This window comes from Channa argus, chromosome 14 (genome assembly GCF_033026475.1).
Source record: "Channa argus isolate prfri chromosome 14, Channa argus male v1.0, whole genome shotgun sequence".
Taxonomy (NCBI): domain Eukaryota; kingdom Metazoa; phylum Chordata; class Actinopteri; order Anabantiformes; family Channidae; genus Channa; species Channa argus.
In genome coordinates this window covers 13,497,102-13,511,820 of record NC_090210.1, presented here as the reverse complement: position 1 = coordinate 13,511,820, position 14,719 = coordinate 13,497,102, and the positions used below count along the sequence as shown (strand labels likewise).

At 38.2% G+C, this 14,719-nt stretch overlaps 1 protein-coding gene across 1 annotated transcript in view; it reads right to left on the bottom strand.

Moving 5' to 3' along the window:
* Positions 1-14,719, bottom strand: part of brinp2 (bone morphogenetic protein/retinoic acid inducible neural-specific 2) — a 203,529-nt gene that overhangs the window by 42,478 nt on the left and 146,332 nt on the right. The window contains exon 6 of the mRNA XM_067474748.1: positions 7,427-7,663. Within this exon, the coding sequence (XP_067330849.1) occupies positions 7,427-7,663 (237 nt within the window). The remainder of the gene's footprint in view (positions 1-7,426; positions 7,664-14,719) is intronic.

The following is a 14,719-nucleotide window of genomic DNA, read 5'->3' as shown; positions in this document are numbered from 1 at the left end:
ATGCCAGGACTATTTGTAGGTGGTACCGCGTATCAAACAGATCCCTGTTAGCTTGCAGGGATGCTTTTCATTAACATAATGGAGGAAACGAGACAATTAGAAAATTTGTACTGCATGGCAAACAAGAGAATTAATGTGATGCAGAACAGAGAAGCTGTGTACTGAGAGAGAAAGGGAAGGGAAAGAAGTCAATACTTCTGATAAAGATTTATAAATGAATACATGATATGCTGCTGGTAGTTGCATAGATGTATTATGACACAGAGGGCCCATAGGCACAGGATGTCAAAAGGCCCCCAAACCTAGTCATTTTGCATTTCTTACCGGTAAATTTTCTTTTTGTTTTTTATTTCCAATCTCCTTTTATGTCTATGTTTGGTCTTTGTGCGTCGTTTTGTGGCACTTTTCTTTGCCTTTTTTTCTTATGTTTTATTTTTTTGTGGTCTTTTTTGTGTTGAGGTCAAGATATATTAATAAAAGTCTTTAACCAAGGGGCCCCCTGAACTCTTGGGCCCCTGAATGTGTTTGCCCAATTTTGAAGACTTACAGCATTAAAGTGTTTACACACTGCAATACAAATGGCTATTGTACAGTAAATAAAAAATGAGCTTATAATGATTAAAAATTGAAGTATAACCTAAAAGCAGTTAAAGAAAGACACTGCAGTTAAGTAAAGTATCTGTTAATGCAATTACAATTTTGTTTTTGATATTTCCACCCAACACAATAGAAGGCAGATAAATGACATTTTATTTGGAGTATCATTTCATTAGGAAGTATTTCCACTGAAAACTGTTTGTTTCGTGTCCTTTGAATTCTAAATAATAGTGGTCTTCTGTGCTGCTCATGCCATTTTTGGAATTCCATTAACCTGTGTAGCAAGCCTGGCGCCTAAAATTACATTTCTCTACAAATAACTGTAAAAAGCAAATACGTTTTTGCAGAGAACATCATGGCCAAATAAGTTACAAACTTGTTTCTGGAACACACAGTTGTTTTCTGCTAGAATATACAACCTTCAAAAACAGCATTTAGTTTATTTGGGAAGACAACATTACTAAAAATGTGAAGCGGCGTTGAGTCATTCAAAGCACTTGGTTAAACTTGGGAAAGAATGTGAATTTGTTTAAAAGTAAACATGTCTGCACTCCATTTTTGTTCAGCTGGTGCAATCGTGTTCGTTTTTGTCTACGTTTTGAAAGAAAGACGAGACGGATGAAACCGTTCCACAGATGTCCCCTGAGAGGAGCTTAAAGGAGTAGGTTGCTAGATCATATCCCTCTGCTGAAGAGAGAAAGTTTGTCTTAAAAACATTGATAAGTTCAGAATCGATTTAGCCCAGAACCACTGCTGAAGGTTCAGAGAAGGCTCCAATGAACTTTGAAGCACATTTTTAATGAAACAAGGGATGTAAACCGCAGCTCTTATTTCATACAGTGTAGCTGTGTTCCGAGTGGAAACATGAGTGGACACTGTGGAAAAACATTTAACTAAAGGAAAACTTGTACCGCCACTACAACAGCCTGTTCCTCAGGTGTAAATAACGCTCAACCTGCTGTTATTTTTGTGTACACCCCCTCTAGAGACAGGAGCCCCCCTCCTCATCAAACATTCCAATGTCACCACTGCCATGATGCATTATGAGAACTGCATACCAGATCAAAACCTGGTGTCCAGTTATTTCTATTAAAAAAAAGCTCCCTACATACATGAATAAGCATAAAAGCCTCCAGCTCTTTTAAAATTTCTAAATGATATTGGTGAAATTGGATGAAATTCTTGTATGGCCAACGGATTAACGCTCATTAGTAGGAGAACCACTGGTCTTTTCATTGTGTTGGTTTACAGTAAGAATAAGACTAAGGTAGGGCAAAAGAATTCATTCTACACTTTGTTAGTCAGAGCATTGAAGAGAATAGATTATTAAAGCCTTTGAAAAATAGTCCACAATAAGACAAAGTCTAAATGATTTGTTATTTATATCATCTGAAGCATGAGAACACAAACATGTTGCTTTTATTATTTTTCTTAAGAAATACTAAATTCTACTGATAATCTGTTCTTTATGGTAAGTCCTTCTCAATTGCTTATACCGCATGTAAACATGTAAAGATGCAAAGACCTGAACTGAACTACAAACTGAGGTCAAACAGTTTTGTAATGGTTAATGTATTAAAGTAAATGTTCGAGAACCACGTCTGGCCAACACGAACAGAGTGCTGCAGAAGATGTGTGCTTCTCTTTTTAAAACTGACTCCTCTATCCTCACTGTCTTTTTCTCAGTGGGGGAGATAACGCTGCCTCCTACCCATCACCGGAGCAGGGAATTGAATTTCAAACACAGAGAAGCCCAATCTTCTGTTATGTGTATGAGTGCCCTTATTAGTTGGTTACACCCTTTCTTCCTTCTTCGAAAAATATATGGTAGCTGAGAACCCACTCCTTCCATCAGCAGAGATAATATTCTAAAGTTGGATGGAACATGCTGCTGGTTTGTTAACACTATGCATGATCTGAGATTTAGTCCAGATGGCCTCCAAGTTAGTGATTTGGAGACTCCAAAATGGCCATTTATCAACCAAATTTATTTTGGGTGTTTAGTAAAAGACCACAGATTGTGATATTATTTCACAAAACTAATTAAATACTCATAGAATTATGCAGAATTTGTAAACTATGCCTCATAGTCTTCCAAACCACTGAGATCTGTGTTCTAGGGGTTGGCCAGGGAGGTTTAGTGCCCCCCACACATTACAAAATATTTTGGGTAACTCATTCTTCAAAATCTGCTGATAATAATTATATAAACTAAAACACTATTTAAAATGATGTATTCATTTCATTAAAACAAATTATACTTGTGTTCTGTCCAAACAGAATCACCTTTGGGAAGAGTAAAAGAAGGCTCCTAACAATTTATTGGAAAAAGGCAAAATCTGAGCCTGGTGGCAAAGGCAGGTGAGGAAAATGGGGAGTTGCCACCTAAAACTCTGTAGAGGCCCCAGCCTGACTATTCCTGTGAAAATGGTGGGAAGTGCCACTGCTCAGTGAACAGAAAAAGAGCATAAGAAGGATAAAACACTCTATATTAGGAATGGAACACTGTAATTCTATTTATTTTACACCAGGTATTCAGCCTTGAACCGGGCTGTTATTTCCATTTTCACAAAACCAAAAGGTGTGACATTCCAGATACAGCTTATTCACACCCTCCCGGGACACCTTCCTGCCTCCCAAACTGTACATGTGATCTATGTAAAGAAGCAAAGAACCTCGGAGCAGAGAATCCTTCTGATATGTGTGTAGCCTTTGGTCTTTAGTTGGAAAATAGTGAGTAGCTTAGGTTTGAGGCTATTATTCTCCTCTTTTCTAGCACACAAACACAAAGAGATTTAGTCTCTTCCTTGTCCTCCCCAGGCCTCTCTGACACACACACACACAATTCTCCGAGTTATTTTCCTCTCGCCACAATAAATTTATCAGCCCATCCCAGCAGACGAGATCTAGCCCAACTTCTTAGGCACACCCAGAAGCCAAAGCCATTTTGTGTGTGTGTGTGTTAGAGTGAGAAGATGCAAGAAATAGAAATACAGAGAGAACACTAACGTAGACCTTCCAAAATCAAACACTATTTGCCATGTAGATTACCCTCCTCTCATCCCTCTGCATTCATTTTTTATCCCAACTTGCCTTCTGTGAGGCGAGTGCAAGTGTGTGAATGTGTAAGTGGATTGTGTGTGTTCCTTAAAATTAGATAAAACTTTGATGATCCCCTGGATACATGCCTGTGGGTGTACAGAATATTCCTGTCTCCGCTGCCTGTCCTTGTGTGTGTGACTAACCAGGGGAGAGTTTCGTGATATTTTTAGCTCGTTACTCAAACACACAAGCCTCTGAAAGTACTAAAGGCCTCATTTTTTATGACAAACAGCACGAAGTTAAGCTCCTGACAAAACCCATAACGTCAGCGGAACAAGAAAAGCCTCACAAATACTTGTCTTGCTCCTCTGTTTTCAATACTGTCAGTGCATCTTCATAAAGATTTAATATACATCACAAAAAGCAACTTAGCAAAGTCAGGTGCTGTCAAAGTGAGGCTAAGTGAATGCACAGAAATGTTGTTTACCTCTGTAGTGTCACTCACTAAGCAATTTTCAAATAAGTGGCAACACACACACAGACACACACACACACCTGAACTCTCTGGGGAGACACAACACACTCACAATGTTTAAGAAAAGCTGACAGAAAGCTGTCTCTAATTAAATCCTGCCTACAGCTTCCAAGTAATTAAGAAGTGAGCTGGTGATGTAATGCGTTGAGATGTAGAGAAAATGAAAAAAAAAAAAGTTTCAGCCAATTTAGATGTGACGCCCCACTTGTTCTGCATCATTGTTGCCATCACATCACACACCTGGGTCTCGCTCTCTGTGATGAATCGTTTTGATAAAGAAGACCAGCTTGCTGACAAGACTAAGATTTTATCCCTTATGGGGCTAATACACACACAAAGCTGTCACACACTGCTTCGAAACTTTCACACACAAAACTATATTTTCTTAATAATGCACCAATTTTAACAAGTGAAGTAAGAAAATTAAACAGACTTTTCTGTTCCACTCATTAATAATGTAAATCTTGTGTTTTTGCAGAACGAATAAGTTAGTAGAATATTGGATTTCACTTTAACTTTTCTCTTATCAACTTTCTTAAGACCACTTAACTTCACAGCACTGTGACTCATTTCTCCTGAGCTATTTTTCTAATTTCACAGACACCAGGCCTTTACACGTTTCTTAATCAATTCAGTCTTATTATTAAATTATGACTTTCAAAACATTAAAGAATAATCACAGTTTTAACAACTTCACAATAATAATAATAATAATAATAATAATAATAATAATAATAATATTTGCATATTAAGTACTTGTTTACACAACCTAACAGTTAACTTAGGTCAACAGAAAAAAATGTGTCAGCTAAATGAAACAAGAATAACCATGATTACTTTGTTTTTATTTTCCTCAGCCACAACATTAGGTAAAACTGTTTAGTTTAGTTGTTGTGCAAAAACAGGTGAAAAAACTTCTTTACAGGTGTCATTCTTCAGGTTCTGCTTATGAACAGACTACAACATGGATGAGCTAAAGTGAGTGACTATTCACTGTAACACTTTTAAAATGTATTTCTTGCTCTGATCGGCAGATGTCAGAACCCACAGCCTATCACAGCTTGCTGCGTGAGGCTGCTTACAGTAAACAGGCCAGTGTCCCCATACTGAGCCCTGTCCGTACTGTGGCTGATTAGTGCATGCATTTCTTTAAGTTTGAACGTGGTCCCTGCAATAATGGTTTGGGCCCAGTGTAGATTTGATTTTCCAGATAAGAGTGGAGGATGGGTCGGTTTCAGGTACAAAATTAGAGAAAAACCATGAGCAGTTGGACAGTCAACCAGTTTCTGAGCACACCAGGAATGCTTTTTCACAGTCCATACACAGTAAGCATGGCAGGATTTCTCTAAAATATGGAAGAGGTTTATAATGGACTGGGTCCTGAACCAGCATTTTGTAAACCAGACTTACAAGACAGATGCCCAATTGCCATGACTCAACTTCCAGATAACTGAAATGGACGACTGAGAATCTTCACTGAAACAGCCTACATATTCATAATGGACACTGGCTAATATTTCACCAATCACCTTTCTTGTCACTTTGAAAACCGTTTAATGGATCGTGCATCTTGCCCAGTCACACCTACTTGACCAGGTTAAAAATATTATGCAATTTTTTTTAAAGCAAATCATGTAATTAAAAAACAATAACACATTCTTCCTTTTTCAAATAGAATCAGTATAATTTAAAGGGTTTGCTGTAACAGTTTGACTTATGCTGTAGTGGGGTAAGACCAATGGGGTCTAATGGTAGCTAGTTTCTCTCCAACAGACAGTGTACAGTACTAACAGCATGAGGTAGTTCACAAAAGACATGTTTTAGACTTTTTTCCATGATTCACCTTTAACGCTATCACATCTTTGTAATTTGTGGCCATTGTTAAACAAGCAGGAGACATTTAATTCACTTCAGTTGGAAGTTGACAAAGCAGTTAGAATAAGGACAACATTGATAGCAGATGGACTCATAAAACAATGTCCCTTAACCCCTATTGTACTGTTTCTTTGAATTGAAAAACTGTAATTAGAAGTTCATACATCAAGCCTCCAAATATTATCTATATCTCTAATGTCTTTATGAAAAACATGAACTGTAACCCTAGTAGGTTATCACTCATCGTTAAAGGCTGTGTTCTATTTGTCAGTAAAAATCATGAGTGGTTGTGGACATAGAACAACACTTCACGGATACACACTTTATAAATGGAGTGTTACTGAGAATAAACTGCATCCAGCTTAGAGCTATAAATCATCACCATCCCACCAGCTACATCTGGAAGTGCAAGAATCTTATGCAACACAGTCCCTGTCCAGTTATCCAAGCCTCCTCTTCCTTATTCAATGTAATACAGCAAATATATCCTCGGCCTGTCTGAGCCAAAATGAAGCATTTTATCAACTTCAGGTAATGTGAAGTTAAGCTTCGGATTAATGTAATTCAAGAGAATGAAGACATTTTGTCAAACAGCAGTTTTTTCGGGTGAAAGTATTGATTGGAAGGGTTGAACTGGAAAAAGCTTTTTTACAACCCTGGAGAAAATATCTGCTAATTCCTCCTGTGGTGAAAGGTTGTCTTATCTCCTAAACTGTGCAAACTTGATCTGATGAACAGCCATAAGTTTCAACTTTCCTCTTCTTTGGATTGCTGCTGGTGTCTGCGTTTTATATTCTTGCTGGTGATGCAAGTATTTCACGTCAAGCCTCAGGTAGATTGGAATTACTCAACACATTAGAAGATTTCTCTCCATTTTCAGTCCAATGCAAAAAATAACCACTATACCCTGCTCTGAAGCCACTGTGTTTAATTTCAAAAAGTCTTACTTTGACATGGTGCCATTCTCCCTATGTTCCTTTAAACACTAAACACAAAGCATGCAGTGGGGTTCTACTACAAATAATGAGAGATGTAAACTTCATTGTGGCAAACAGTTTTTATGCTTGGCTTAGGTGGAAAAGTTGATAAATTGATAAAAGATTAAATGAAATAGACAAAATTTCAAATGTCATATTTCATGACTTCTAGGTTTATCTCACCATCTGACAATAAAAATACTGGAAATAATGTTTAAATGGTGGACAAAAGTTAAGGCCCTAAAACCTAAAACCAGTTCACCTTTATTCAAACCTCATTACTGACACATCTACTAGCAAGATGTTAAACAACCATTCCAACAGAAACATATCATCATGAACAGTAAGTCCACCTGAACAGCAGCTCAACATTTATTATATTAACAATTCCAGCCTGTACCTGATTCCATGAACTCCTCGTTGAAGCTGTTCCAGGCATCTTTGCTCTTCTCCAGGTTGTCCTCCATGACCTTGATGTCAGCGAAGGGACAGTTGCATTCTGGGAAGCGGGGAGAGCACCGGCACCAGCAGTCATTATTGCGGCAGAGCAACTCGCCCTCTGAGTTACACGCCACGTAGCTTAGGGCTGCTTCCACAAAACGCCCACGCAGGAACTCTGGCAGGACATCTTGCAAACCTGGAAAAAAAAAACCAGGGTGAAGTTTTAATTAATTTTCAGAATAGTAATCTCAACTACTACTGCTTCCAACTTTATTATGTATTCTTTTTTTAAGGATGAACGTCAAAAAAAGAGTTAAGAATATAGTTTTGTTTTTATTTTGAAATTATTATTTTGAATTATTATAGACTTACTGCCACTACAGTATGTTTTAAACGTACAATATAACACGATTTAACATTCAGCCTTTGACATTAAAGTGACAGCTCTAATTAAAGCCCCAGTGTACATCAGAACGTTAGCTATTAAATGCTCATCCCCAGTACAGACTGTGTACCATCACTGAAAATTGCATAGAGATACCGACACTAATAACACGCCTTATCGTGGCTGAGGCCTGTCGAAAAGACGTGTGCAATGACAACAGCTCATCAGCTGGCCGTGCCTATTGTGTGCCCTATCTTGAAAATAACAGTCACTTAACGAGAACCCAAACAGTTCTCTCGACTTCAGCTAAATACTGTATAGTGTAGTTGGTCTGGTATTATGAGAGAGACAAGAACAAAGGAGGCTTTTTCCAAAGCAGACAACCCTCACAACAGTTTCAGTGGCAACTACCTGCAGAAGGAACTGTAGGTGCATATACAATAAGTTTCAAAGCCTGCCCAGGGGCATATTTTAGTAGTTTAGGAAGCTATCAGCAACTGTCACCTAATCTGCAGTCACCATAAACAACCTGCTGTTCCAACCTGCCATGTACAGGTTGTGTTCTATCTGCAGGTTTCATTATTTCTTCTTCCTGCTGTGAAATGAAAACACTCAAATCATCATAATTCTTTTCATAGGCAGAAATACCATTAAAGCCGGTGCCTTTTTTTCTTTCATATAATGTTGTAATTATTGTTGAGATTATGGATGCTGGGCCTCATTTTTATGACCAATACATATTTAACATGCAGACAGAAAAGTAAGAGATAAACACTGAAGCTGAGGTCATGGCGTAAGCAGCACATTAACACAGAAGGTTTCAGCTTCAGACTGTAAATGTAGCTTGAGCCAACGATATTTACTTCCACAGAGATAATAGTTTCATACTGAGTGAACAATTTAAGATTGTGAGCAAAAAGCTAAGAAAACAAGAAGAAACAGGAACAAATATTAAAATATACACTTAGAATTACTTTTAAAAAATGCTAATTTAGTTGTATTTCCTTCAATAAAAAACAAGTCTGGCAACCCCTTGACTTTGCTTTTTGTGTTGTATTATCATGATAAAAGAAGGGCTTCAGTTTTCTGCTGCCAATTATTGTTTGCTTAAGACTTTACTGTATTTAGAATCTCGAGTTGAACTACTGGCATATTTTTTTCCCTTTTTGACAAAAATAAAACAGCATGAAAAACATGCTGCCTCACTGCTAGTTCACCTTAGCTGTCCAAATGCATTGCATTTATTCCATGATATAATCAAAATTCAAATTTTAGTAATTCCAGAGGGAAATTACTTTGCCGTGTTACAACTGCTCTCTTCTAAAAGAAAAGAACCGCATGCAGGGAATAATTTTGTCAATACAGACAAGACAAACCTCAGATAAGAGGTTTACAACAAACACTGTGATATGCAGTGCAATGAATGAATGAATGAACAGTGTTGATAGGATAACATAAATAAAGATAATAGTCAGACATTGGATGTGAGAATAAATGATGAAACGGGCGGCCTGATGGTTCAGAGCATTAGGATGCAGAAGGCCACAGGCTCGAATCCCACCTCACCACCTGGGTGGCCTTTGGTGGCTGGGCGGGGCCACCCTGGTGCCGGTCATGAGCCCGGACAAAAATGGGAGGGTTGCGGCAGAAAGGCCATCCGGGCGTAAAAACTCATGCCAAATCAACGTGCGGAACACATTCTCCCGGCGATCCCCGAAGGGACAAGCCGGACGTTGTTGATCTTCCGAAGAAATTATGAAACATTTTAAAATTAACAGTCGTAGTACAAGTTTGCAGGAAAATAGGACAAGAAAAAATTGACCACTTTGAGTCCAATTTCAGTTCCTATATGAACAATAAAATTTCAAATTTCACTACTTACTCTAACTCATGACAAGTGATATTCAGGCATTGAACTTACTGATATGTTAAGGATATTTGTTCAGAGAGCTGAGCTCCTCCTAACGAGCAGGCCTTTTCCACTGAATATATTTTGACAATTCTCAGTTATCCAAACCAGGGTCTACATAATAAAATAATGATGGCTCACTGTGACACTTTAAAGAAAGGTGCTAGTGTTCTACAACTAGAAATTGGCTCCAAAATAAAAACACTGTTAATGAGCCAGAATTTCTTTTTTTGTATTCCTTGTGAGACCAGTTTCACATTCCCAGTCAGTCAGTCAGTCAGTCAGTCAGATGCAGACATAGTGTTTATCTACCATTGTATGCACACTGGTGTGAGACAGCGGGGCATCTGTGAAGGTTTTAGAATGATGCCAAGTAATAAATGAGCATTGACTTGGGTGAGACACTAATTCCTTTCTTCTCTTCATGCGCCCAGAGTTTATATTTGATCCACAGTGCTTCCTAGTCTGTGTATCTCTTGCCAATCGGTCCAGAAAACCCCAATGTCTGCATCATTATCAAAAAATGCAGTATAATTTAGGATGTGGTAATTATGATCTGTTATATTTATTATTGTTATTATTACGTGACAATAGTGTTTGTCCTTGAAAGTGCACGATCATCTGTTAGAAACCAGCAGGTGGATTTTTATAAATCTTGCCATGTGGCATTCATGCTTTTCTGAATCTGTCTGTTGGTCCATGACTGTCTCCCTGTCTATCTGTCGTATGTCTGTCTAATAATCACTGATTTGTTTTGTCAAAAGCTTCCTCTTCCCTCACTTCAAAATGTCTTTCTGGATGATTTTCAACAACCAAGTCAATCCTGCTGTGCACTGCTATGAATATGCATGTCTCTTCTTTGGTATTTACTCTTTCAATGGCTTGGAAAGAGATGTAATTAGTCTCATTTTTCCTCTTCCGTGCTTTGGCAGGTGCTTTGAGGTTTTTTTGGGCGTGTGTGTGTGCGCACATGCGTGTGGGTGTGTACTGGTTGCAAATCTGGCAAGGTTTTCTCCAGTTTCAGAGACAGCTAAACACTCCCATCACCAATCACTATCCTACTTTCTTTATCTCTCTGCCACCTTGCTGTTTGTTGGTCGGTCTTCCAGAGCTTACGCCCATCACTTAAGTTTCCAGAAAACAGACCTATAATTCACTTTTGTGTTGTGGTGATACTGTAGTTTAGCACCAACTATTATTGAATACACTCCCTTGTTTCAGTGATATTTACAAAGCCATAAATTATTCTTGCTCTTTTCAGCTGTATTTCATACTAAACTGTTTCAGATCCTCTACAAAATTTGTCATAAAAAGGCAGCCTGAGCAAACACATGATAATTGTTTTTAACGACGTGAAGTAATTCGTCCCCTTAGTTACTGCAGTTGTGCAAAAGTTAGTGCCCCCTAAAAACTTTTTTTTTTTACAACATAATCAATTAATATTAAATTATATGATGGTAGTGGGTCTTACTATTATGCAAATACAACCTTGAGTGAACTATAGCATATAACTAATGTCAGTATACCATTATTTAATGAACAAAAATAAAGCCAAAAAAGACAACGTGGACACTGCTCCCATTGGATTTGGGAGGGGGGAGTTGCAGCCAGGTGCAGCTAATTATCAGCCCTTGATTAACTGATAATTAGCAGGTCTGCAAACATGTATAAAACCAGAGGTATTGGCAGTTTGTAGGTCTGGAATGTTCAGGTAATGATAGTTGCCAATCTTCCTGTAATTGGACATCCTGGCACAGCCTGTTCTGTCTAAAAGTACATGAAAACAAAAGTGAGACTCACAAAACTGCATCTAAACTAACTACAAAACTTGTAAAACTGTGTCCTATGGACGAATGACATGGGAGTGGACTTGTTTGGTGAAAATCAAACACCGCATTTTCAGCAGAAACACCACACACTCACTGACAATGATGATTTGGGCTTGTTTTGCAGCCACAGGAGCTGGGCACCTTGCAGCTATTGAGTTGACTATGCATTCTACAGTACAGGAAAATGTGAGGCCATTTGCCCAAAATCTAAAGCTTGGTCCAAAATGGGCCATGCAAGACTGAAATGCACCAGTACATCTACATCAGAGTGGCTGAAACATAAAAGAATCAAGCTTTTCGAATGGTGTTGGCAAATTCCAGACTTCAACCTACATGAAATGTAGTGGTGGGACCTTAAGAGATCTGTGCAAAAGCTATGTTGAATGAGGACTGAAAATTCCTCCACAATGATGTGAGAGACTCATAAAGTCATACAGCAAACTATTACTTTAAGTTATTGCTGCTAAAGGTGAATCTACAAGCTACTGAATCAGAAAAAGATTCATTTGTTAATAGACTATGGCAGGGTGAAACAAATTCATTTGTTGGGTCTGTTACAATCAAATGATTTATTTTATTGCCCCCCCCCCCCTAAATATTTGTTTAATGAGAGGGTACACTACAAAATTTTGCACATACATCTAAAACTAAGATCCATAATTCTCAGAAGAGCACGGTCTCTGGGACTCCACAGATCCACATTGAAACACTCTATCCACAAAAGGGAGAAGACTTGGAACAATAGTGAAACCTCCCAGAAGTGACCAACCTTACAAAATTTGTCTAACAGCATGGTGGTAACTCATTCAGTAAGTCACAAAAGATCCAGGAAAAACATCTAAGGAATTGCAGGCCTTTCTCATCTCAATAAAAGTAAGCATCCATATTTCACAATCTGAAAACCACAGGGTAGAAATTGCATCTTGGGAAAGTGGTTAAGGTCAAAACCACTGAATCATCTGAATTCTGCCACAACACACCTACATCAGATGATCCTCCAGCCTTTGGGAGAATCTTTGAGAATCTTTTTTTTACAATAACTACGCTCAAGCATGGTGGTGATAGAATGATGCTGTGAGGATGCTTTGATACATCATGACAAGGGTGATTTGAGGAACAGATAAATGATGCTCTCATGAAGGAGAATGTGAGCTCATCAGTCCGTGAGCTGAAGCTCAGTTGTAACTGGACATCGTTTAAAACTCAAAAGGGAAACAGTCTGGGGCACACTGATTAAGTTGTTGCTTTTTATGGTGCAAACAATCTGGACTAACATTTGGACACAACTGTATCTTCATCAGAGTCACACAAGAAACATTTTTTCCCACGTTTTTCACATCTGTGGACAGGACATAACCATACCCAGGGTATAACCCTCAAACAGCATGACATTAACTTCCTCGACTTATCCACACTGATGTGTATTATAGTAGGCAATGTCACGTGATGCAGAAAGCAGTCAGCTTTGGTTTGATATTCCAAAGAATTTTTCAACATTTCCCCTTTTTTGGTTTTCCAGCCCCAGTAGTCGTCACATCAATAATGTAGCTATAATAGAGAACTGAGAATATTTCAGTTCTGTGGAACACACTTTGATCGATTTTGATGAGAAATATAAGAAAGGTGGAGAGTGAAAATGAGGACAGTTTGTTCAGCATGAGTGTCAGGCATATACTTAGCAGTGAGTCCTTCACGTCTCACCTTGCTGCTTTTCACCTTTTGACCCACGTCATTAGTGCAGCAATCATAATTATCATGCAGCTCACATCTGCTGATCCACAATGAATGCAAACATACACCCAGCAGACACATAATGTGCCTGGGGTAAATTTAAAATCTACCAGGAGCATGTTGGTAATGTTACATCCTGGATGTATTAAGAAACTAGATTCAATTATTAAAGCTACAATATGTAAATGTGTTTAACATTTTAGCTGAGCCTTTGGACACTATTCTTCAAATCCAAAAATACAACAATCTTATTGTCAATCTTATCACAATCAATGGATGCAACCTCTGAGTTGGCCAGTGGTTTATTCTATTCAACAATTATCCCAGACCCAAAGCTAAATCTTCAAGGGAGTTCTCCATCTATCCATTCATACATTAGCTCTAACCGCCTATCCTCTGCAGAGTTACAGGTAGATTAAAACCTCCTACTTGTGAGGCAGCATAACTTATTGTTAATTTTTTGTTCTTCCTTATTCTGTTTCCATTTAGTGCAAAAATGTAAAAAGTGCATAAAATTCGTGGGACCCACCTGCTGTCTCTTATAGTTCCAATCACTTTTTATTGCCAGTGATCTACATTAGATAGTATAAGTGCTGCTTCAGTTTTATTGTACATAGGAGGCAGAATGTCAATCTTACAGTTATAGACGACATGAAAATCTTCAGCCAAAGCTGTAAACATTTCTGGCATGACTCAATTCTGAATATTACAGAAAACACTATAGATAGAAGGGCAAAATGATGACAAGAGGGACAACAGAAAATGGTCCTTTTAAGTCACTCACTATTACTTCTCCAGTTTCCTACCTATCTTTGTATTCCAGTTCGATTTATAGCCTATTCTAAGCAGAATTATAATTAATTCAACATCCATGTCATTTTATTAACTTCTCTGTGGAGGGACTATTAAGGCAACCATTTAATCAAATGGTGGACCAATCATGAATCCTCCATGCTGGGAATTGCACAAAGTTGAAACACACACAGAGCACTTTCAACAAACTAGGATCAATTTGCCTTCTAATAATAAAAATGATGCCAGATATTATGGCTTGTATCGACTTGACCTTTCTAATTTGTGCTGTGGGTGGGCAATGGTGATTGTTTGTTTTTAGTTTTACTTTTATCTCTGTTAGGCATCTGTTTCCAGTCCCCACCATTTCAGGAAAAAACAATCTGTGGGTGTCTCCTTTTGATGGGGGCTTTTAGGGTCATTACCCAGAAGGCTTTGCTTCTATCTAGACACACATTTAGATCACCCCAGTAGCCCAGAAATAGCAGACCCATGGTTCCCTCTCTTTTCTATCTCTCAATCTCCAGCAGAGACCACACTTTTCATTTTCAGCAATTTGAAGCTCTTAAGCCTCCCCCATGATCACCACCCCTCTGTTATCAGTGT